The sequence below is a fragment of the Cryptotermes secundus genome, unplaced genomic scaffold (genome assembly GCF_002891405.2).
Source record: "Cryptotermes secundus unplaced genomic scaffold, Csec_1.0 scaffold235, whole genome shotgun sequence".
In the NCBI taxonomy this organism is placed as follows: domain Eukaryota; kingdom Metazoa; phylum Arthropoda; class Insecta; order Blattodea; family Kalotermitidae; genus Cryptotermes; species Cryptotermes secundus.
In genome coordinates this window covers 833,933-858,199 of record NW_019723301.1, presented here as the reverse complement: position 1 = coordinate 858,199, position 24,267 = coordinate 833,933, and the positions used below count along the sequence as shown (strand labels likewise).

Genomic DNA, 24,267 nt, shown 5'->3' with positions numbered 1-24,267 from the left:
CAAATGATTATGGAGCAATGCTAGGACGGAACAGAGGATGTAAAGACATGAGTTACTTTTACCATGGAAATCAAAGGAAGCATAATCTCCTGCATCTAATAATAAATCAACAACAGGTATCACAAAATACATAACCGTCATATATTTTCAGAGTAATCATGGTTAATGAAGGATATTCTGAAGGTTACAGAAATTACATGCAAGAGTCGAAGACCCTAGAGATGTCAAACACAAGTAACCACAATGAATAACTAAATTTGTTCCTCAAATTTCAGTGCAAATTTTTATGCATGAGAATGACAGCAAAAGTAAAAAAGAAAGGTAAACCTGTCCCTGTAGCAGGCTGTGAAGGCCAATCGGGTTGTGAGATGTCAAGGCTCCCATATTTCTCTAGACAGTCAGCTTGCAGATGGCAATAAAGTTGTAAGCCTTATATGTTGGCTGCCCTTTACCCAGAGGGAAGATTCTTGGTACTCATTTCTGTTACAGGCTGAGTTGATCCCAGGGGCATAATGCAGCTGGAAGATTTAGGTAAATTGAAAAACAAATCCACCTGATCAGGAGTTGAACCCACAACCTTCCAGCTTGCAGCATAGTGCCTCAATCAACTATGCTACCATGAGAATGATAGTTGGTGTAATAATTGCTAGTGTACAGCTTATTATACAGTATCAGTGCAAATGTACAAATCAACTCTTTCACTTCTGTGAACAAGATGATTTGCTCAGAACAACTGATTTTTTCTGCTTTTGGGATTTGATGGTGTTAGTAAAAAGACCTCTTCTGGCATCCTGTGACAGTTCAGCTCAGTTGGTTTTTTTCTGCATGCCATGAAATTATAACAAGGCCAAGTTTTATTTTTTTAAACAGTTCATCTTTGTAAGGGTTAATGGAGCAATCAAAGATATATTTTCTGGACTTACTGTGCCTGGGTTATCTGCATCTACATCACATGAAATGGCATAAAAATATCTGTATGGCTGTCCAAGATATTTTTCGTAATAAATTCTAGGTGTTTCACATCCAAGATCACATAGAAGTTCAGGCTGTGAAAATATATTCCCATCATAGAGTCGATAAGCAGTAGCTTTGGCTCCCTGCAGTGTTACTAGGTTTGTCTCTGGAGCAGTGTCTGAGGAAACATTCTTCAGTGGCAATACAAATCGCAAAGGCCGACCCCTGAACATTCTGGCATAGTCAGGATTCTTCTGAATGCCCTGTGATAGGAAGTTACAATAATTAATTAAACAAAAATATATCCACTGCCTGAAAATATGTAATCAAATAGATTTAATCCTAAGGAAAATAAAGTTGGATATGAGGTTCCCTTGGTGGTGGCTATGAATAGTACTATCTTCTGGGATATAACATGTAGTCTTGTAGAAGTCCACTGACATATCAGAAGAATGTACTTCAACCAGCTTCACGTTGAAGAGAAGCCAAGGACCAAAGAGAGACAGAAAGAGGCAGGCAGCTAACAGAGCTCTGCTTGCCACATGCTTCTTTCTGTCTCTCTTTGGTCCTTGGCTTACTCTAAGACTCTGAAGATTTAAGCAAAATATTCCTTCTAAATGTTGATGGACTCTTACTGAACTATATGGCATTATGTCCTAGAAGATTCTATTCCCCATGAATGAAAGTAATCATGATGATGAAGAAGAATATGACATACTCTCATTGGCAGGATATGTACACAGAGTTGCATTAAATCCTGAGGTGATGCATGAGCATGCGCACACACACATATCAATGCACTTATGCATGCCCACATATGGATGCACTCACACACACACACACACACACATAGCGCCATGAACACAACTTGTCTTATAGAATAATTCAAATATGCTACAAAATAATATGATGTCCATACTGCCAAAAAAATACTTATTGAAAATGTATTGTAACTAGATATGCGAAATATTGTATTGCAAGACCCTATAAAATGTCCACAATTTCTATTCAGGAAAAATTATTTTGTCAGATACATCTTTCAGCACAAATCAATTATATATTTCTTAACTTTCACATCAAAGTTTAGAAATCAGCCACCAGTACTAACAAATATTCATAATGTATCAGGAATAACCAACAACACTGTCTTGTGACTTCTGTGTGCAACCTAATTATATATAAAACAGGGTTCTTGTTTTAAAAATATGCAATTACCATCAAAGCTTCCACATACATGCAGTCCAGCATAGTGGGATCTTTGTAACAGCATATGTCAACAATTAGATGATTATCTTCTTCATAAGAGTTTATAATATGAAGGTAGAAGAAAGCCTCTGCAAGAAATATCTTAAACAACTGACCATCTTTTCTCTGCATAAGAAGAATTTGGGTCTACAACAAAAAAGAGAGAAAAAAAAACATTACATATATATTATGTGTTCGTGTTTCTGTGTGCCTGTTTGCGCACTCTCTCTCTCTCTCTCTCTCTCTCTCTCGCTCTCTCCATCCCCCTCTCTCTTTATGAAGTATAAGTGAAAGATATATAATGGGACAGTCTACACAACAATAGTTCTGAAAGATACAAATAGACACTACTGTGTCAACAATTGTTTTATTAGCTGTTGATGGTAACACTATATATATTGACAGGTACTAGAACCTGCATTCTTGTATACCTGAAGATGACCCAAGAAAAGGGGGTAGCATTACCACCAACAGCTAAAAAAATAAATGTTGACACAGTTGACACAGTACTGTCTATCTGTTTCTTTCAGAACTATTGCTGTGCAGATTGTCCCCTTATTTTATTCTTGTATTCTATAAATACTGGTGAGCTGGGATAGCACAGTTGGTATAGCAACTGGCTATGGGCTGGACGACTGAGGGGTCAGAGTTCGAGTCCAGGTAAGGTAAAGAATTTTCTCTTCTCCAAGTCGTCCAGACCGGCTCTGAGGTTCACTCAACTCCCTGTCCAAAGGGTACTGAGGGCTCTTTCCCCAGCGGTAAAGCGGTCAGCGTGAAGCTGACCACTCACCCATAACTAGTGCCAAAGTCAATAAAATGTGGATCTATACATCCAATCCCCCATACACCTTCATGGCACAGTGCTTAATTAGTTAAACACAGGGACATCTTTACCTTTACCTTACCTGTTCTACAAAAGCTGCCACACTGTCACTCTCTTCATAAGGGAAACCAAACAGCAGAGCTTTTATTGTGTAGCAGTGAAACTGGTGATAAAGAAACTATGTAACACAGTATTCTTTATATTATAGAAGAGAGACTAAGCTGTTGTGCATAAATATGATCACATTTTACATTAGTGGTCAGAAAATATGTTTCTTCTACTGTCATTACTCTTGTCAAAAACATCACTACCTCCCTTAACTGAATTATTGAGCCAGTATCATATGGAACATGTGTTGAATGTTTAGGAATAGGAATAGGTATTTTGCAAAAATTTTCTAAAATGAAACATTTCTAACACTCATTCAATATTACATTGGATCAATAATTTTGTAAATGTACAGACTCCAATGCATCCCTACTTTTGACATTATTTGGGCTTATGATGTCCACCAATTATACTCATGAGTCGTGATAGCTCATTTAAATATGGCTGACTGGATAGACGAGTGCCATCGTAACTAAAACCTATGACAATAATACGAAACATACATCTGTGAATAACACAACTGAAAGTGAACATCAAACCAGCTTAATTAACAGTGTCTCCTGCCGTATGAAAAGTGCCTCTGATGATGGTTTTAATTAAACTGAAACATGTAGGCAAGAATAATAAAAGTGATGTGACCTCTATTGCCGCACTGGACAGAAAATTCTATTAACTTTCTAACTTGATAGTGCAGCGGACCAGAATGAGACAATTCAAAATAAAGAAATGATTCTCTTCTACACAACATCTGTATTGGCTCTAGGGTCCACCCAGCCTCCTATCTAATCACTACTGGACATTCTGCCTCAAATAAAGCAGCCTAAGAGTGAATCTGACTACTCACCTTCATCTATTGCTGAGGCCTAAAATCCTTTATATCCATAACTCTTACATGTGTTCAGGTACAATATGAGCTTTACCTTTACTGAATTTCTAAGCAAGTATTTTTGTATGATAATGGTTATTCATATTGCCATCCTCATTAAAGCAATACATATTTTCAAGACTTGAAAGAAGTAAATATCAATTTAATCAACAGGTTTTCTTTCAGCCCCTTCTATCAGAAAAATGAAAAATGAATGTACAGTTCTTAAACTTACTTGTTGGTCTTGGTACCATCTGAAGCTTCCTGCCATTGGCTCATTCAAAAGATGATTTCGTACCATGGCTGGCACAGATACAGACAATGGTTGCTCCACTATCACAAAGTAGTTTTCAGTAGAACCAAAAGTATGCATGTAGGCAGGATGAAGTGGCCATCTGGCAGGTATTGAGCCTATAATCCTAGCTTGTTCAAACATACTCAGTCGTTTATTGGAACACCCATCACCTGATTGTGGTACAAAAATTATTTTATTGAATATGAGAAACATGAAAAATACTTATTTAATTTTAAACAGAAATTATTAGCTTTTTGGGTGGGGGGGGGTACACTGCGTAGGGACAGGAGAACAGGGCAGCTGTCCCTGGGCACTGAGCTCCATCTGTGTTGAATAAAGTTTCTAAACTTGAAGTCATTACTCATTTATAGACAAACCAAAACAAAACCAAAACTAAACCAACCAACCACATACCTCTTCCTCTTATGCTCACAATAGCTGTAACTACTCAGAACAGCTACAAATGTATGTCAACAGTGAATAACTGAGGACCCATATCTGAAAAATGTACATGTCATTTTCAGTACTATTTGGACAAATAACTAATCACTCTCTTCAGATATTCCTAGTTTTACGAACACTAATTCACAAATTTTCATTAGAATGAACAATTTACGTTCATTAGAACTTTTTTTGAGGGCAGAGAAATACATACACAACATGTGAAGTGGAGTGGGCTTGTAATAAATTTTACAGACATTATGTTTTTGTCTGTAATATTTGTATACTGCATTTATTGTAATTGTTGTGCAACTCTTCAGCTTCCAGCATACATCTTTTCCCTTTTGTAGTCAGCAGACCTGTGAGTAAATTAATACCGTTTACTGTTGCTGCTACCACGCTGACATGCAGTCTATATTGGTTCTCTAGTCATGAAGATGTGCGATTGAGAGCCTTTGTTTACTCTACAAGGAAGCTGGATTATTGCGTTGCATCAGCTATGACAAAATAAATGTAAATAAAATAATACAGTTATATTTGCAACATTAAATATCATAAACAAATAATATTGTTATATTTTAGATGCTTATTTACTACTAAAACACACGTTAAAATGTTTGGGGATTTTTATGAGACTCATGAAAGAGTTGGCAACTTACATATAAATAAAACGGAATACAATTTTTTATTTATGAATTTTCACCTTATGAAGAGTTTTCATGGAATGAATTACCAAATTGAGGGATACTAGTAATTAAGTATTCAACTAATTAAGTAAATGACTTGAGTCAATTACTTGAGCTGAGTTGGGTAATGTGACTCAACAAAACTCAGTCCACTAAATGAGTGACTATCTCACTGCATAACTAACCAGCTAAGGAGCTAACTAATTCCAGTAACAAAACCCCATGATTGAACACAGCACACACCCATAAAGTTCTCAATTCTTGTACCACTGGACAAAACATTTTCCATAGCACCCTGCATTCAAGAGCATTATGCACTACATTTTGTATTTCCACCGCAGATACAAAAAACTCTCAATATTATTGCTTTTTAAATGTCAATTTTTAGCTGGATTCAGAAAACTGACTAAACAATGACTACTTAGGAATTGAATAGTATTAGTAACAAGGATTCTGTGAATTTATTTATCTTAATTTCACTTAGTAGAATACTGCTCACAAGCTCAGTTTGGACACATTTATGTACTACATAACCTAAGGAGACAAGCATGCAGATTCATTGCTAAACTAAGGTGCTTACTACAATATAGCGAAAACAATTACAATTATGACAGAGACATGGACACAAAAGTATATACTGTACTGTCAGTATGTGAACTGTCATATAGGGAGTGTGTACCTACCAGCAGACTTGACATCACAAGTTGGTGGGAACTTGATAATTGCGTAATGGGGTCCGGTTACTGATATTGACATTCCCAGGTTGTACACTGTGCCATCATCCATCACATGTGGGTGTGATGTATGGTTTACAATCCCCACATACTTGGAAACATTCACCTGAATGCCAACAAATTAAATAATATGCGATCAGGGTGCTTTAACCAAGGGGACTCATTAAATAGTATAGTGGTGGAGTCCAGAGGTATTCTCTGAGATCCTGCTCAGATTTGAATATCGGATGTCCCCTCTGGAGATGACTGGGATTTCATGACAGTACTTTAATCCATTATATTTTAAATAAACACAGGTGATATTTTCAAGGACAGGCTGTAATATAAGAACAGCATAATATTCTTTTGTGAATAATTTTTGCGGGGATAAGTTTTGATGATCTGAAAATAGAATGAATTATTATGCTATTTAGTATCATTTTCTTAAATGAAAAAGAGGTTTATAGCACCGAATGATGTGGTAAAGTCAGTGGCTTTATAAGGACGATGAAGGGAATGGTCATATCCTATTTCAAGGTAGCTCTCCGACAGTTATCTACAGATATAAACACAAACACAGAAAATCACAAACTCAGGATAGCCTGCAACCTGGCCGAGATTCGAACCGGTTGCCAGCCGAATACAAGTCTGTTGACCAAAGTACCATGGAAACGAATGACGAGCGTGTAGGTAATGCTCAGAATCTGGGCGGACCACCATTCTGGTAGGGACGATTTGGTGAAGACAAATATCTCTGCCCACATCAGGAAATGAATCCCAGCCTTCCATCTCATAGCCGGTTACTTTGCAGTTCGAGGCATCTGCCCTAAGAATGTTCATAAGTTGCTAAATTATGTAAAGCACATGTCCATTCATCTTTACTTGTGTTTGTGCAGTATTTCACATTCAGTCATGTCAGTAGACATAATTTACGTTCATAAATCGTGGATAGTGTCTCGTGAATAGGCAACCGATTCTCTCGAAAACCAGCTTGTCTATATTGTGATTTCGTGAGCGTTTAATGTTATCAACTGCAAGAAAATTACAGGCCTTTAGCTCTGCGAAAATTTAATATTTCGAATTATCTTAGGTCCCTTGCGTGCAGCCAATTTCAGAGAAGCCATTATTGTTTTTATATAGCCGTATTGTAAAAAAAATTCATTGGTCTCCAGGTCTTGGGTTACTCGAAAGCTGGGACCAAAAATTTTATTCCCGTTCGGGACTTCGATATTATTCGCATTATTCTGTTATCATTTGGTGTTCTGCGGAGATGAATACTTTGCAAAATGACTACAGTTTGACTGACGATTTCTTAGTCTTCTACAATGGCGGAGACCGAGGTTTGGGAGTATTTTGCGTTAATCAGCGGCTCCAAAGCTGGAAATTCGCCCCGTGGCGAGGCGTGAGGGCATTCTAATGGGTGTGGGGCGTCCCGCCATGAGAAAAATATCACACTTTTATGTCAAAATTCAGCTTAAATACTGAGTTATTATCTGATTTAGTAATATCTTTCATTAGCAGCCGTCAGAATTACTAATCCAAATATTAAAAAAGTAAAACGATCAGATTTCAGCATCTGTCCACATTAGTCATCGCCAAACGAAGAGGATCGTGTAGTGTATATATTTTTAAATCTAATTTTTACTCAAATTTGTTTTTGACACAGGGTGTTGTGGTCCCCATACTACAATTAATTTCCCTGATTTCAGATATCAGTAATTAAAATTTTTGGAAATGAAAGTGTCCTACAAAAAACCATTATAAGTTAAATATTCTAATCATCTGAATATGCTGGCAAAATAAGTTCACGATACTATTGGCAACATTTGCGGCAAGTTCGATTAAATTCATTTATACAGATAATGGCTTTACATACTGCTGCAACAAAAAATAACTTCTCACGACAGTTAAACATATAGCTGACATGATAAAGTGTGTTTAATATTGTCACGTGTGGGAGGGCAACGTGACTAATAATCGTGGATTCTAGATTTGATGATCAGGTTTATTTGACGTCATTATTACAGTCACACTGGGTTGTAACAGTTCACACACTTTCTGTGTTCTCTCATATTCTGGTTCTTCTTTCGACTTCACTTCTGGACTTACGGCAAGTCACGATCACAGTCACAGTCACAGTCAAAGCCACATTGCGGTTGACGCTAGGTCGGTCGGTCGGTCGGTCGGTCGGTCCTGGTGTCGAGCCCCAGATTTATTATTGTTTGAAAATTACGGTATTGTTTTTGTGAGGCGCCCCCTCTGACGAGAGGACGGGTCTGTCTTTTGTACGTGCTGCTGGCCTTTGTCAGCGCAGGCTTTCTCGGGTCCGTGTTCCTTGGCACTAGCAACCATATTTTACTGTCTCAGATTTGAGACTTCAAACTGACGGCTTCGCCACTGGCCTCCTTTTATCCCTGCTAGGTGGCTGGGATAGGACTCGCCTTCTTAAAGTGTTGTGTTTTTCATATCCGCGGCAACAGTCGGTTTTAGAAGACGTTACTGTGCAACCTATGATACGTTGCTGTGGTTATCAGCTTTCAACAGTGAAAATGTGAACCATAGTAACTAGAACCGTTTCGCAGCAATGTAGTGCCTGGGAATACGTTCGCCCAGCCGTTGGCTGGCAATGGACGCCGGGCTCCGACTCCGATACTCCGGCTTGTAAGCCGCGCGTCACAATATGTTTTACAACTTTATATGACTTTGTTTAAAACATATAGCGTAGTTGGTTGGGGCGCTATGCTACAAGGCGGAAGATCGCGGGTTCGATTCCCAATGAGGTCATTTTCCAATTTACCTAATCATTCCAGCCGCACTATGGCCCTGGGGTCGATTCAGCCTCTAACAGAAATGGGTACCAGGAATCTAAGTGGGGGTAAATGGAGGCTGGAGCTTCAGGCTGGCAACCTCACCGCTGTCTGTGAGCCGATTGCCTAGAAGATGTAAAAGGCCCGACGTCTCGCAATCCTATGGGAATTCACAGCCTGTTACAGGGATAGCTTTACTTTTTTATCACCTTCAAGAGGCGAAAGTCAATTTGTATTAAAAACATCGTGTGACCTGTACTGATTGCATTTGTTTTGCACGGTTGAGAATGAATATCCTCACTCACCCTGTCCAAAGTGTCTAGCGTGATGGGGTCAAAGCGGTGAATCACGGGATACTCTGTAAGGGCGTAGAGTTCGTCTCCGAAAGGATACACGGAGATCATCGCGTTGTCGGAAGTGGTTTCTCCAGGTGTGAACAGGGCTGATACCCTGCATGCGAAACAATTCAAAGAGTCAAGCGTTCACAGTCTTCTTAAACTATTTAATGATACTTTCTCAACTGCACAGGTTTTACAATGTTGAGTAGTAGGATGATTATGAACGTTGAATTTTGGGAAGGATATGAAAATTTGACCAGTTATCCTCTCTCCTGGCACTTGCTTGGAGAGACTGAGAAGAATCACAAACGTCCTGTTGGGATGACTGCTCGGGTAAGGAATCGAAAAAGGAGCTTTCCAGATACAAATCAGAAGTACTAATCCCCCTGCCTTGATGATAGGTTCAAGCATTTTAAACAAGTCCTTCAAAGTGGCGAAAATGATAAATATTATGGGGGTGATTCATCTGTTTGGCCGAGTGAAGGATGGCTATGTAAGATTTGAGGTTTTCACGGCGGTGACTATGAAGTATGCCACCTTCTGGGATGTGGCGCCGTGTAGATCTTGTGTAAACCGACTGCGGACTGCAGCCACCTGCTCACGCTGGTTCCTCGCTCGCAGATTTTTATACCCTGAAGATGGAGGCGATATGTTCCTCTGAAACGTCGGTTTACAGAAACTCTACACGGCGCCACATCCTAGAAGACGGCATTCTTGAAGGATGGCTCTTTTATGCACATCTGAAGGCGCAACAACAGCAACTATTGTAGGGCTCTCTTCTATTAATAGCCTAATTGTACTTGCTCGAAATGATGCTTCTGTTGCACCAACGTTCTCTAAACTGAAATATTTGAGACTAAGGGCACAAAGAATAATGCGATCAATGTCCAAAACGGCCTTCTGATACCTTCATAAAAAATACCATTTTTTCAGACTATGATAGATTTAAAATTCCGTGCCCACTGTTATGTTGATGTGGGGGCGTAGTTCTTTTCGGGAATTTGGATGGGGTATTCATGTCGTAGGATAATTTTCTTGTGATTTGTACATTAATTTTCTCTAACTCCTTTGCCCTATCATAATAAATTTAAGCTACTATTTCCATTTTAAAATTCTCGTTCGATTTTCACTGAGGGAAATATGCCTATGTTCAAACCTGTGCAGAATTATCCGTGGACGAATGGGACTGAGAAATACAATGGAAAATCCAAGACAAATTCGAAAAGAGAGCCATATCAATAATTATTTATATTCATTCACTTACTTACTTACTTACTTACTTACTCACTCACCATGGAGCTGAACCCTTCTGGAGGAGCCGCCAATTCTACAGCTACTCAAGAATTTCGCGGCATTTTATGGAACCCGAAGGTTCATTACCGTGTTCACAAGAGCCCTCCACTGGTCCCTATCCTGAGCCAGATCAATCCAATCAATATCATCCCATCCTATCTCTCTAAGATCTATTTTAATATTGTCCACCCACCTACGTCTTGGTCTTCCCAGTGGTCTATTTCCTTCTGGCTTTCCCACCAATATCCTATGTGCATTCCTCGTCTCCCCCATTCGTGCTACATGCCCTACCCATCTCATCCTCCTTGACTTCATCATTCTAATTATACTTGGAGAAGAGTACAAGTTATGAAGCTCCTCATTATGCAGTTTTCTCCAACCTCCTGTCACTTCATCTCTCTTCGGTCCAAATATTCTCAACACCCTGTTCTCAAACACCCACAGTCTGTGTTCCTCATTCAGACCATGCAGAAAACATTATTATTTATAAATCGATAAGTTTAATGCAAGATTGTGAACGTGTATGAGTGTAAAATTTTCAATGATATTATCATATCAATGATATGATACCTTTATATCTTTATATGAGGTGTTACTGCCGAGATAAGTTCGTTTATTTGTGTGTTATTGTGGTACGAGGTAGCACAGGTGAGTGAGTAATGCCAATCATAAATTTACATATAAATTTAATCATACAATTGTAAAATTCTTGATCTTGATCGTAAACAGCATGAACTTGTGATATCTACATGTCTTTCAAGAACTATAAAGAACGCTGTTCTTTAGTATTCACATCATTTTGTCTTTATACCACTTATGCATTATGTTCCCTTTTAACAGTTACTTATAACGGAGTCGTGTACCTTTGAAAAATGGTTTGACACGGATCAGGCACTGCTTTTGTTCCGAATTCTGTTACAACTATCCTCTGGGCAGCCATATTACGTTTGTATGTCTGCGTCTTAAGGAAACGGGACTGGTATGTCACATGGCCCCCATCAATGGCAAACCTGAAAGCATAAGAATGGGAAGATGTACTCCAGTGGAGTACCAGATCAAAGACGGAGAAAAGTTGACTAAGGTATTTTATAGTAAAAAGTAAAGCTATCCCTGTAACAGGCCGTGAAGGCCCATAGGGTTGTGAGACGTCGAGGCTCCCACACTATCTAGACAATCGGCTCAAACATGGCAGTAAGGTTGTCAGCCTTACGCGCCGGCCGCGCTTTACTCCCCAGGAAAATTATTTCATTAATTCCTGGTACTCATTTCTGTTAGAGGCTGAGTAAACCCCAGGGCCTACTGCGGCTGGTAGGATTAGGTAAACTGAAAAAAATCCAATGACCTCATCGGGACTTGAACCCGCGACCTTCCGGCTTGTAGCATAGCCCCTCAACCAAATATGCTACCACGTGCCCCCGAGGTATTTTATATACATGATAATAATAAAAAAATAAAACGGAAGCATAAGTCGTCGCAGAGACGACTCCAAAATATGCTGCATTACAATTTAGTAGAATTACTGGTTGGGGCAAAGAATTATTTTTTTAAGAAAAAACGGCAGAAATGGACATTTCAGTGGACATGAATATAACTCACATGTTGTGTATATACGTACATGCACCAAACGATTTATTCAGTTCACCTGATTCCTTACAGAGAAAAATATTTTCCATTTTGAATGTTAAAAATCTGCATTGTATTAATTATTAAATCCTATATTTTATTTTATCGGAATCAAAGTTTATAGGACCCTCATTTTCTTGGTTTAAGACTTGAATCCGTCTTTCTTCCTTGGCAGATGACCGATGCTATCTTGTTACATGAGAGGCCACACATTTTCAAATCTCTGTTATATCAACTCAAAGGGCTGAAACAGGTCTCTCTATTTTTGTGCACTAAACACTGAAGTCCTTTCCAAACAAGTTATCTAAAGGGTTTTAATCAGACGGAATCTGGCATCTATTCTGTGAAATTGACACATTCAACTTCAGAGTTACATACGACACTTTGAAAGAGTGGGCAGTATGGATGTATTTTTAACGACCATGAGAAACATGTTTCTGTATAATGAATGAACCGAACTGAATACATCTTCTTGTGCGTATACTTCGCGTTGCTATGCATAACTTACTCGAGTTTCATTCACATCCGCAAAGCCGTTCATTTGCACCATTATTTTCAAAGAAACGTTTTTCCTTTTTGCTACTCGGTACATGAATCAGCACACTGATTTACCACTGACACCGAAGCCGGCATACATATCACAAAATACATGCTACAGTGTATCAGAAGTGTGACAGAAATTCCGGGAGATTTTTCAGATATTAGGTGGCCGTAGACACTGCACAAAGAGATTTTGTGACAGTTTTTATCTGCGAAGGCCCTGATCCGTGGAGATGAGTGAGTGTGTATGCACAGACTCCACGCCTGCCAGGAGCCATTCAAACTTTCCCACAGATTTTAATTGTAATTCTTAACTTTGCACGCCACACATCCAAGAATTTGGAAATGTTAGAACAGTGAAGGTTTCTAGAATGAGGCTATTCAGTGTTTTTCTGAAATGTGCATGATTAACGGTTTCTCTTCACATACTGAAATTTTGAACCCACTGGGAACATCGTCACTAAACTGCACCATGACACAGCAAATATCGCCTCTGTTGAGAAGACACAGCGGGTCACATCTGTGGCAAAGTTCACGTCCGCAGACTTCTCGACGGCTTTCACCTACTAACACTTTGCTATAACCGTAAAGGTAAAGGTAAAGCTGTCCCTGTGCTTAACTAATTAAGCATTACGCCATGAAGACGTATGGGGGAGTGGATGTATGGATCCATGTTTTCTTGACCTCGGCATTAGATGGAGTTGAGTGGTCAGCTTGACGCCCTGGCCGGCTGGGTAGGCCCCAGAGCCGGTCTGGACGGCGTGGAGAAGAGAAAATTCTGACCCTACCGGGACTCGAACTCGGATCCCTCGGTCGTCGCTATACCGACTATGCTATCCCGGCTCCCCTATGCTTTAACGGTAGCACAACAAATCCGTGGTCCTGACTGCAGGTTCCTTATTGGCTGACGACGGTTTTGACCCGTTGTGGACTTTAATTGCAGATTTATCTGCTATGGTATAAGTCCACAGATAGAACCGTGTGAGTATGGCCCGATACTGAATGTGACTCGGAAAATTCGTACGAATGATTTCCACTCTTCAGCTAGATTACAAATGCAATATGACAATTGTTAACGAGGCAATACAAAAGTGTGTGGCAAAATTACGCCGATGGTCTTCAATATATACAAAAGGCTCTACACACAAGTCTACAGCTTACAGCTTACAGCTTACTACTAGTTGCAGTGTAGCAGTTTTAGCAGAGTGAGACACCTGAAGGTGACAATTTAGGGCAGAAACATGTTGTGTCGAGAGTGAAAGTGTAAAAAATAAGGAACAATCTGTTGCATTTTTGACGGACTGTGTAGTGCATAAAAAGTTCTAGTAAGCTATAAACTTGCAAATGTAAATAATTAAATTACGAGTAGCTTAGCAATTCGAATTCTCACAAGTATCTAAAAAAAATAACAAGTAATAAATAATTTTCTTAGAAAACGTCGCTATTATTCACAACCTAAAATCTAAACGTCTAGAACTCCTCGGCACTGGAAACACATACGGTTCATAGAACAGAAATTACTACTTGCTCTGTGATAAGTGAGCAATTCACAAACTACTGCAAATATTTTAAAGTCCTCGGGGTCACCCAACAGCGCTTCCAAGGGCAGCAAGATGGCAGCAGATAAACACCTGACGATTAGATTGTACACAGAGAAAATGAGACGGCTAGAGCATAACAGACAGGAATTCTTCAGGACGCACGCAAACCCACACACTTCTACACTGCTTACTCTGCGTTATGTACGAGAAGAAACAGGAGCCCCAGAGGGCCGTAAGTTGGTGACATCCCAGAATCATCAGCTGACACAATTATTTTCAGAGGCCATTTCAAAGTCGTGAGCTGTACCTACAATTCAACCAATTTAAAATGAGAGCAATGAACCATGCCTAACCTGTGCAAAAGTGCGGATCCATCAAACAGGTGTCCAAATGTCATATCTCCTACTTTCAAACTACCAGGTCCATTTCGTAAAAGTGACCCCTTTAACCAGTACGGAATACAGCCTGCAACACACAATTGTCACAATTTAACGCCGTGGACTGGATTCTCTCAGAAAATAAATGGTTAAGAATAAGGATATTTTTGCATATACAATTAAAGATCAAGAGATCGTTGATTGATTGACTGATTGACTGACTGCTTGACTGATCGATTGATTCTTAAGTTATTTACCTACGACGTTTCAATGCACAAGTTATATAACAGTGACTCGTACAAGATGATCGTAAATGGTAAATAAAAACTTGTGGAAGAAACTACCATAGCTTGTTTAAGGATATATCTGCTGCTCTAATACTTGTCTGGCAATACTACAAACATTTACGAGACATAACGAGATAACCAGTCAGACAGATGCGAACCGAGCACTTCCCTGTATAAATACGTACATGGCTTCTTCGCTATACCAGTCTACTCTGTAGAGACGACAGTAGCTTGTTTTAATAACAGAACTGATGGATATGAATAGAAATTGTTACACCTTTACCTCCCCATCACATAGGTCACATTCTAAGGATCAGGAACTGCGATTTTGAAAAGCTCGTTCCTCAGATAAGCTAGTAACAACACATTTTGGTAAAGGTAGAAGGTGAAGTTATCCCTGTGCTTAAATAATTAAGCACCACTCCATGAATACATATGAAGAAGTGGATGTATAGATCCACGTATTCTTCATCTGGACACTAGATGGAGGTGAGTGATCAGCTTCACGCTTTACCCCCGGGAAAGAGCCCGGGGTACCCATTTGATAGGAGGCTGCCTGGGCCCCAGAGTCGGTCTGGACAACATAAAGGAGAAAAAATTCTTGCCCCCCTTGGAACTCGAACCTCGACACCTTGGTCGTCCATCCCGTAGCCAGTCGCTATACTGACTGCACTATCCCGGCTCTTTTGGTAGCTATCGTAATTATTACGTCAGGTTTGACCTCCAATTGGCTATAGTTTTGGAAACAATCCCGACCAGGACGCAGATGAATATTAAACGCTTCTTCTTCCGAGCCTCCTCTGTTGAATGGTTTTAGTTTTAAATGCATTAGCAAAATCAACTTCTCCTGATCTGAAATTCTTTCGTGGCATTTAAGCAATTGTACAAGGATTAGAGTCGATATACGTATATGATAGCAATTTCTTTTTACTAAAAACTAATAATGGAATAGGGTAACTAATACAGACTCCTAATCAATCGATCATTCATTCAATCCAGTGGCAAACATAAACAGAAAAATATGACTGATGATGGGAGACATTCATATATCAGGCTTACCTGTGATTTTCCCTTCTAGTGGCTCCACGACCTCCTGCGAACAAGATCTGAGCCATACTGACGCATCGCAGAAAGGATACAGGTCCTCACCCGTCTGCAGCTTCCTGAGTAGACTTGCATCACGGTCAGAGCAAATGCTGTCAATTCCTTTAACTTGGCCACTTGCTTCTTCAGAGTCTCCTGACAAGAAGAAACACAGGTAGTTGCGGCAGCTCGGACTTTCAAGGCGATGTGTTCTAACAATATCTCTGACAATCGGACAAATGTATCCTTTTCTCACTATTCTACGGACGTCAAAGTAGTACAAAAATCTGCAGTCTAAGATGCGATTCGAAACTGGAGTCTCCGGAATATAAATAATGAATAATGACACTGGGTTCTTAATTGCCTTTTTGCACCCTCAAGAACAGACATCTCACACCTCCAGTGTGGTTCTTCCGGCTCTTACATTAACATTCTTCAGTGAAAAAAGAAAAAAGTTTTCTCAATTCAACACTACTTTCTGAGAAGGCATCTTCAACAATATGACAGTGGAGGCAGGGGAAGGGATTAGCATTCCAAACTACAATGGCTTATATTTCACTTTCACCCTATCGAACTAACTTTCATAGTTCTTTTGAAAACCCTTTTTCGTTACCGAATGCCACTATGTAAATTAGTAGCTGAATTCTATAATCCCCACTTCAGATCCCGAACAGAAAACTTCAGCATTATGAAAGAGGCGTTTCTTACTTTCCCGCTTAATTAATGACGCTGTCAGTACCTGGAATATGGCGCCGAATGGTAGGATGATTTGGAAAGTATTTGGAAGGAACTGGTTGTAGCCTACTCGAGATAATTTCCCGGAGTTTGCCTGGAGGGACTGACAGTATCAGTCAGCATAGCTGGTGTCCGGGTCATCATCCGAACTGCAGACCTCCCGAATAAAAGTCTAGTATGTTACCGCTAGACAAACTTGTTCGGTAAGGCTTATCGTGGTTTCCCTCAGTGCCTACAGCCAAACAAGCTCCAACAATTTCCCTGGAGCCTCCTGGAATGCCTAGGCAAAACCAAGAACAGTTAGTACAGCTAGTATCGCGCCGATATTCGGATAGAAGTCCAAACTCGATATCAGTTTACGACCTGCATATTAATAATACCGTCAAGCATAAACCTCTCCCCCTGCCTGTACTCCACTATGATTGAGAACAACTCTCTATTCCGGGATATAGCGGCGTGTTGTCCTCTGAAAGTCAACAGACGTTTCCGAGGAACATGTCGCCTTCATATTCAGGGTCGACGAATAACCCCAGCCAACATGCTTCATGCTGGTTTCTTACTTAACTTATTTCTCGACCCTGAAGATGTTTCTTCGAAGTGTCGGTTCTCTTTCAACGGACTACATGGCGCTATATCCCAGAATATCTCTTCATAACCACCGCTGTGAGAACCTGAAATCCTACATACCTCATGATTTATCAGAACTGCTGAAGGAAAAGCGTGTTGCTATGTGAAGTATGTTTCTTTGCAGGCTGTGTCACATTCAAACAACCACCAGAAATGATAGAGGTCTTTGATATATTCCCATATTATTCAAAAGCTTGGTTCCAAATGCAAAGTTCATATACAGGAAAATAAGAAGACAAGTAATTGTAAATTAGGATTGGTTAACGATTTAAAGAAAGCGCTAGCGGTCTGCTGTATAGTATCAGCATACATGTTGCTTATTGATACAGAGGAACATCACAGAACTTCTCAATCAGGACATTCAAACCGGGTGCTTCATCACCTGCAAGGTTACTATTAAACTACTTCTAACTAAACGATTGGCTGTATCTAAGACGATGGGTTCACAGTTATATAACAACATCAGGATTTGTTAAAATACTTGCCCCTACGAATGCTTTCGTCCTTATTTCCTTGTCCTGGACAGCTTCCTTCAACATATATTTCGTCATTATGATTTCCAGCAAGAATGCGTCTTCGACAAGACGGGGTTCCTACGCCTACAGGAGTTCCATAGCCACTCGAAGGCGTCGCCCACCCATTAGTTGGTGTCGACCAACCACTGTCAGACGTGGAATATATTTCACTTTTATGATTTTCACCGAGAATGCGTCTTCGACAAGATGGAGTTCCTACACCTACAGGACTTCCATAGCCACTCGAAGGCGTCGCCCAACCACTGTGAGACGTAGAATATATTTCGCTTTTATGATTTTCAACGAGAATGCGTCTTCGACAAGATGGAGTTCCTATGCCTACAGGACTTCCATAGCCACTCGAAGGCGTCGCCCAACCACTGTCAGACGTGGAATATATTTCGTCATTATGATTTCCAGCAAGAATGCGTCTTCGACAAGACGGGGTTCCTACGCCTACAGGAGTTCCATAACCACTCGAAGGCGTCGCCCACCCATTAGTTGGCGTCGACCAACCATTATCAGATGTGGAATAATTGATGACTGGCGTAAAATTATCATTTTCGGAATTTGCGACATCCTTCATACGCTCGTCTGCCCAAAAGTTACATGAATTTCTGTAGTTGGTATCGGAAATATATTTGTTTGACATTGTTGGAACAGCCGTGCTCAATAGATCATGATTTATGTTTCAGTGTTTTTGTTTGTAATTGTACTTCATACTTCGAAATTTTAACACAAAATTTCTTATGTATCCTTACTGAATCGGTGTTTCATAAAACACTATTAACTATTGACATTAAACACTTCAGTTGTTTTGGATTAATCTCGGTACTTCTGGCTTGTTTCGATTCGGAATTAACGTGTAATAATTAATTATTACAGATTTTCTCACTTCGATAGGACTCCGTAGACGAAGGGTAGACCGATATCACGGCCTCTGTCTGCACATGGCAACGCAACACGGAGAAGCCTAGAGATGGGAGCGGTCACAGATGGTATCATTAACTGAGTGACCACCGCAGTCGGCACTTTTGGCACTTAATCTGACTTACTCCGTGAAATTATTAAACATTTCACTGGATTATAAATGGTTTATCTTAAGTTCTAATATTTGCATTTTTCAAAACGGCTATTATATTGTGACATTCTTCCAAATACAAAACAGTCTCCCTTGTTCCTGCTTTTGCTTGCTGCTGCTTCACGGTGGTTTCTTGCACAGTTCATTTTCAGCACTGAAGATGGAGGCGACAAGTTCTTCCGAAACGTCTGTTGGCATTCACTGAACTACATGGCGTTATATACCAGAAGATATAAACCTTCAGTCTCTCTGATGCTACACGACTGGAAGTTTTACACAAATATTCATAACTGTGAATTATGGGACTTGTTGGATATCGTGCTTCGAACTAATTCTACGTAACTTCACACAAGAGCTAGTATTCCCGCTACTGACTTCCCTTCTTTCAGTTGACTCTTATATAGAATCAAATAGTTCCGTCAAATGACGTCACAAAATACGGAGAGGAAGGAATCCTTACGTGTATAGGAATATATGACCTATTGGCAGATCCAAATCCTGTTAGTGTTCCTTCTTCGGTTCAGGCATTGAACATGAACAAGTTATCTGCGTTTGTTATCAGAATTTCTAGTGATTAGGTTTCTTTTTTGTGTGTTATTGTTACTGTTGTTGTTAATAATAATTCTAGGCAAATCTTGTTTATTTGTTTGCTTACTCAGCAGCTCCAAGGCAAATTATAAAGTAAGCAGGTACGAATGAATGAAACACACACATATACAAAAGAAAAAAACAAGTTAATTTAGACACTTAGACCAGGCATGTCAAACTCAACTTGTACAGAGGGTCACCTCAGCCCTATAAATAATAGTCCAGGGCCGCACTTCAAAATAGAAATATACATTAGATTTTGATACTCGTAGTTGATAATTTAATGTTTAATTATAACCTTTATACGTCCATCACAATGTAACATCAGCACCTGTCGCTGTGTGAAAATGAACTGAATGACAATGTACAAGAGACTACCGGACTAGTAGGAAGGTGTATCATGTCTCAGTGGTCATAAAAGTGAAAGTTTGCTAGCAGCCCATTAGACAGTGGCTGGGGGTTGCAAGCTTGTTTTGAAGGTAGAACTCCCTTGCACTTTTCTGTCAGTTGCCACCCTCCTTGCATTCTTACTACGCCTCCAAAAGGGATTCTTGGAAATATATGGGGTGATGAGGTTGTACGGATTTTAGTGCATTACCCTTCTGAATTACAGTAGTTTGTCCTTCACGAACTTTACAAACCGTTAGTTGGACAAACCCTTCTGCAATTCTCAGAATCACTTTTCCTGCAGCCTGCTAATTTATGTCTGCGTGAGACTTCTTGTCTTCTGGTCTGTTGGAAAATTGTCTTTACAAAAAATATTTCTACTAAAATTTTAATATTGATTTTAATATCAATTATCTCTAAAAGTTGAGGGGCCTCACTTTGTGGCTATGGGGGCCACATGTGACACAGCTGACTTAGACAACAGCCAGTGGAGCATGCAAAATCATGAGGAAAGCTTTCATAAAATGCAAGTATTCCAGGTTCGAGTACATTCTTAACTTGTTGCTTACATGAATTTGCGACTTATATAACAGCCCCTCTCGTTGGTGCCTCCACCTTATCGTGGTGAGGGGGTTTGAGTATGCCAAGGACCCTGAGAGCTATACCAGCGGTAGCGTAACTACTGGCAGGGCCTCCTTTGCTGGACAGGTCAAAGGGTAGGCATCAGACGAAGAGGGACACCAAAAACCAAAAACTGATGCCGGAAGCAGCGTCATCAGTAGCGACTTGAAGCACAGAGCAAATGATGCTCGAGATGGTTCAAGTTCGTATAGCAACAGGCGTGACCAGAGTGGTTTGAACGGCTGCTGTACTGCGATGTGGAAAGCAAATGGAAAAACTACCACATTATCACTTTTCCTGGATAGTATCTTTCCAAACACAGAGACACCATGTATGCGAACCAGAAGACGTAAGAAGATGCTGGATGACCTTGGGGACAGAAGAGAATATTCTCATTTGAAGGAGAAATCTCTAGATCGCATTAAGTGGAGAGACTGTTTTGGGAGAGACTGTGGACCTGTCGTCTGACAGATTACTGATAAATGAAAAAATAACAGCCTCGTCAATACTGGACAAAAATGAACTGGAAAGATGTGGAAGGAAGCGGTAATGCCTAATTTGAGGAACTCTTCCGGAATTGGACTGGAATGACTGAGAAACATCAGGAAAAACTTCAGTCAAATTATTCGGTGTCCCGGCCGTAATTCCAACCGGTTATCACCCGATTAATAACTACAAAAATTACTGATTGAGCCAACTGCTTCTGTAGGTCGGCTAATATTGTGTGTTTCTCGCACCGTTCTTTGATATTGTGACGTGGGCGGCGCAACGCTCGGTAAACCCCCCCCCCCCTTTTCCAGTGTGACGTAACAGGGGACAGGGCGGTTAGTACGCAGAAATAAACAGCTCTCGGCAGCGTTCCCTAGCAACGCCTATAAACACGACGTTACGCAACAGTGGTAGCTATCACGTAACCTTTTTTCTGTGTTGTCAGTGAGGAAGCTACATAACAGGAGAATTACTAGTAACCAGTCAGTTGCACTATAGCATTCGCCGGAGTGAATGGAAGCAGGAGAAGTAAGTGTGATAGTGCCGATGGCAGTAATTGGGAAATTGTGAAATGTATAAGTGTACGAGCGAATGTGAAATAAATTCGCTATCTCAAAGACGGCGTGAAGTTATTTGTGACAATATATTTAGCGTAATACTAAAACCTACCCACTAATGCTTATGACAAAGCCTTTTGTATCGTTATTTTAATGTTATAGTAAGACATTACACTTTCCATGTGGAATAATATTACTGCTCCTGCCGTTGTCATTTTATCACTTCCAAGCAGGTCCACTCGAATTCTTCATAATTTTTCAAGTGGTATATTTGGAACTGTTATTTACCCTTTAATAAAAATGCTGAATGCATAGTCAGTCTCATGTGGTAGTTAATTTGTTAGGTACACGTTATTGCAGTCCAGTATGGTTAAAGCGTTTATATGTCTACGTATAAATATTTTTAAATTACTTCAAGGAAAATCCGACTGATTAAGGTCCAGAAAACTAAGACTTCATGATCAACAGCAATTCTGTGTATGAACTACAACACAAACTCGTACTGTGTCTAGTAAATGTTAAAAACACAGTAGTTTCTGATTTTAGGCGTGGATAAAAAAACTCCAGGGTTTTAGTCCGCAAGCGAACTATACCTAACGAGCAACTTCCGCTTATCGGCGAAGTTAGTGCCAACCTTAGCCGATAGAGGGTGTCGCGTGGTCAGCGCAACGAATCCCCACGGCTGTTTGTTTCGGTTTTCCAGAATGGAGCCGCTTTTTCCTTGAAATAGTTACTCAATTATACGAGGCTGAGTGGACCCCGTTCCAGACCCACTACTTCTCAGAAAATGTGGTAGCCCCGGGAATCGAACCCGGGCCTCTGGATATGTAGCTAGGAACTCTGACCACTAGACCGTGGATATGGAACATTAATTGCGACTCTTCGGTTTTCTTTGTAGAAGGTCGAAACTTTGTTTAACTCTACTGCTGTAGGGTTATAAATCTCATATTCCTACAGAAACTAATGCTTTGCTCGTTTACCAACTAACTACACAGAACAATGTTTTCCATTAGCAATTCACAGTTGCTTGCCTCTTCTATAAATTCGCTGTTATGATAAAACTTGAAGGTATATCACCACGTTAAAGAAAACTATAGTTTTACTCTATCCTGAGTCAGTATAATTCATATTTTCTACGTTCATACCCCACGTCTCGAATATTTATTTTAATAGTATCCTCCAATCCACGAACAGGTATTCCTAGTGGCCTCTTTAAAGTTTACAAATGAAATAAATAATGATATAAATTGAAACTGATTTTTGCCTTCTTGCCTTTTACATTTTTATGGACATCAAATCTGACTGAAAACAAATATAAATACCAAAAAAAAAAAAGAGAAGAAGAATGGGGGAGGAGGAGGAAAAGGAGGAGGAGAAGAAAACATTTTCAATGCCGGTTCTCCTGTTTTCTTACCAAGTGAGGACAGCAAGTCTAATTACAGCCAAAATTTGAATGTCGTGTCATGACTATCATTGAGGATAGAAGGGACTAATATTAAAATATATATAAATATATAATATATAAATTAAGGTAATATAATTACACCATTGTAGGCACAGAGTAATATAGACCTTATATTGCGTACGAATAGCTTATAATTTGCGCAGAAAATTAGCAGTTTAGATTGAACTTTTTCATCTTAAAATATCAAAATACATTTCGTTACGCTACCATAAATCACACATTCACAGAGAAGGTACAATACTTATGAAACATGCAGTCTCACGGTGTTACAAAGTAAGCGATATGATTTAAGTGAGCCAGAGTTTAAATGAACGAATTATTAGACATAGCGAATTCACATTTCATGACATGGACGAAGACTGGGCGATCTGCGGATTAATTACAAATAAACCTTATCCGTTTAGAAAAAACAGGAAAGACATTATTCTGTTAAATATGTTACACTTCTTTGACGGTAATATCTGTGAGATAAATCTTCATTCTATTCATATTTTAGACTTAGAGAGCTAGACCAATAACTTCGCAGCATAAATTATACGCAATAATGAGAAGAGACAGAGGCCTACATTGAGTTTTCGAAAAAAAAAATAACAGAAAGAATGGTGATTTATTACTATAAAAAACTTCTCCTGTAACAGAAATAACCTCAAACACTTCGGTTTTGAAAACATTTATTTCTTCCCTTACCTTCCAGTTTAGTTTCAAGCAAAATGCCGATCATCCCTGTAAATTTTCTTGCACTCGTGACTTCACATTCCTCCTCCATATTTTCGATTCCGGTACACAGATAGCTTCTTCGCGCCTGCGTCGATCGATGTTACCTATAAAGCGATGCTGCCCCTGACACTGCAAAATCAGTGGTTCGGAAATAATGGCTATCAAACAGGTGTCCACACTTCTGGAAATATTTCTCTTCTTCCGTTTGGACTAGTGACAATCACGACCATCATAACAATGCCAGCTTAGCTGAATGACTTGTAACGGAGACTTTTCCAGGTTGAATGAGGCATGGGAATCACATTTACTGATCGTGGTTTCTTTTACGTTTCTCCTCAGCCCATCAAGCATTTCGCCTAAGTAATTCATAAACACTTCATCCAAATCCCCTACAATTTACAAATTACACTGACTCTTATATTTCTCCCGGTGTTAAATAACACCAATTGTCCATATAAAAATTATC

General features: G+C 39.6%; 1 protein-coding gene across 6 annotated transcripts in view; it reads right to left on the bottom strand.

Annotated features, from left to right (window-relative positions):
• LOC111861717 (carotenoid isomerooxygenase) overlaps window positions 1-24,267 on the bottom strand; it is a 111,512-nt gene that overhangs the window by 15,459 nt on the left and 71,786 nt on the right. For 3 of the 6 annotated variants that reach the window (XR_004512715.1, XM_033750427.1, XM_033750426.1), the window contains exons 1-9: window positions 17,867-18,767; window positions 15,996-16,175; window positions 14,626-14,737; window positions 11,432-11,578; window positions 9,243-9,387; window positions 6,101-6,257; window positions 4,231-4,460; window positions 2,170-2,346; window positions 924-1,217 (exon numbers count right to left, since the gene is read on the bottom strand). Coding sequence is in view for 5 of the 6 variants with exons in the window: in XM_033750427.1 (XP_033606318.1) it covers window positions 924-1,217; window positions 2,170-2,346; window positions 4,231-4,460; window positions 6,101-6,257; window positions 9,243-9,387; window positions 11,432-11,578; window positions 14,626-14,737; window positions 15,996-16,175; window positions 17,867-18,548 (2,124 nt within the window). In the remaining variant the exon portion in view is untranslated. Of the gene's footprint in view, window positions 1-923; window positions 1,218-2,169; window positions 2,347-3,104; window positions 3,186-4,230; window positions 4,461-6,100; window positions 6,258-9,242; window positions 9,388-11,431; window positions 11,579-14,625; window positions 14,738-15,995; window positions 16,176-17,866; window positions 18,768-23,771; window positions 23,931-24,267 lie in introns of those variants that run through there. The other 3 variants (XM_023846513.2, XM_033750428.1, XM_033750429.1) reach the window with 3 other exon arrangements.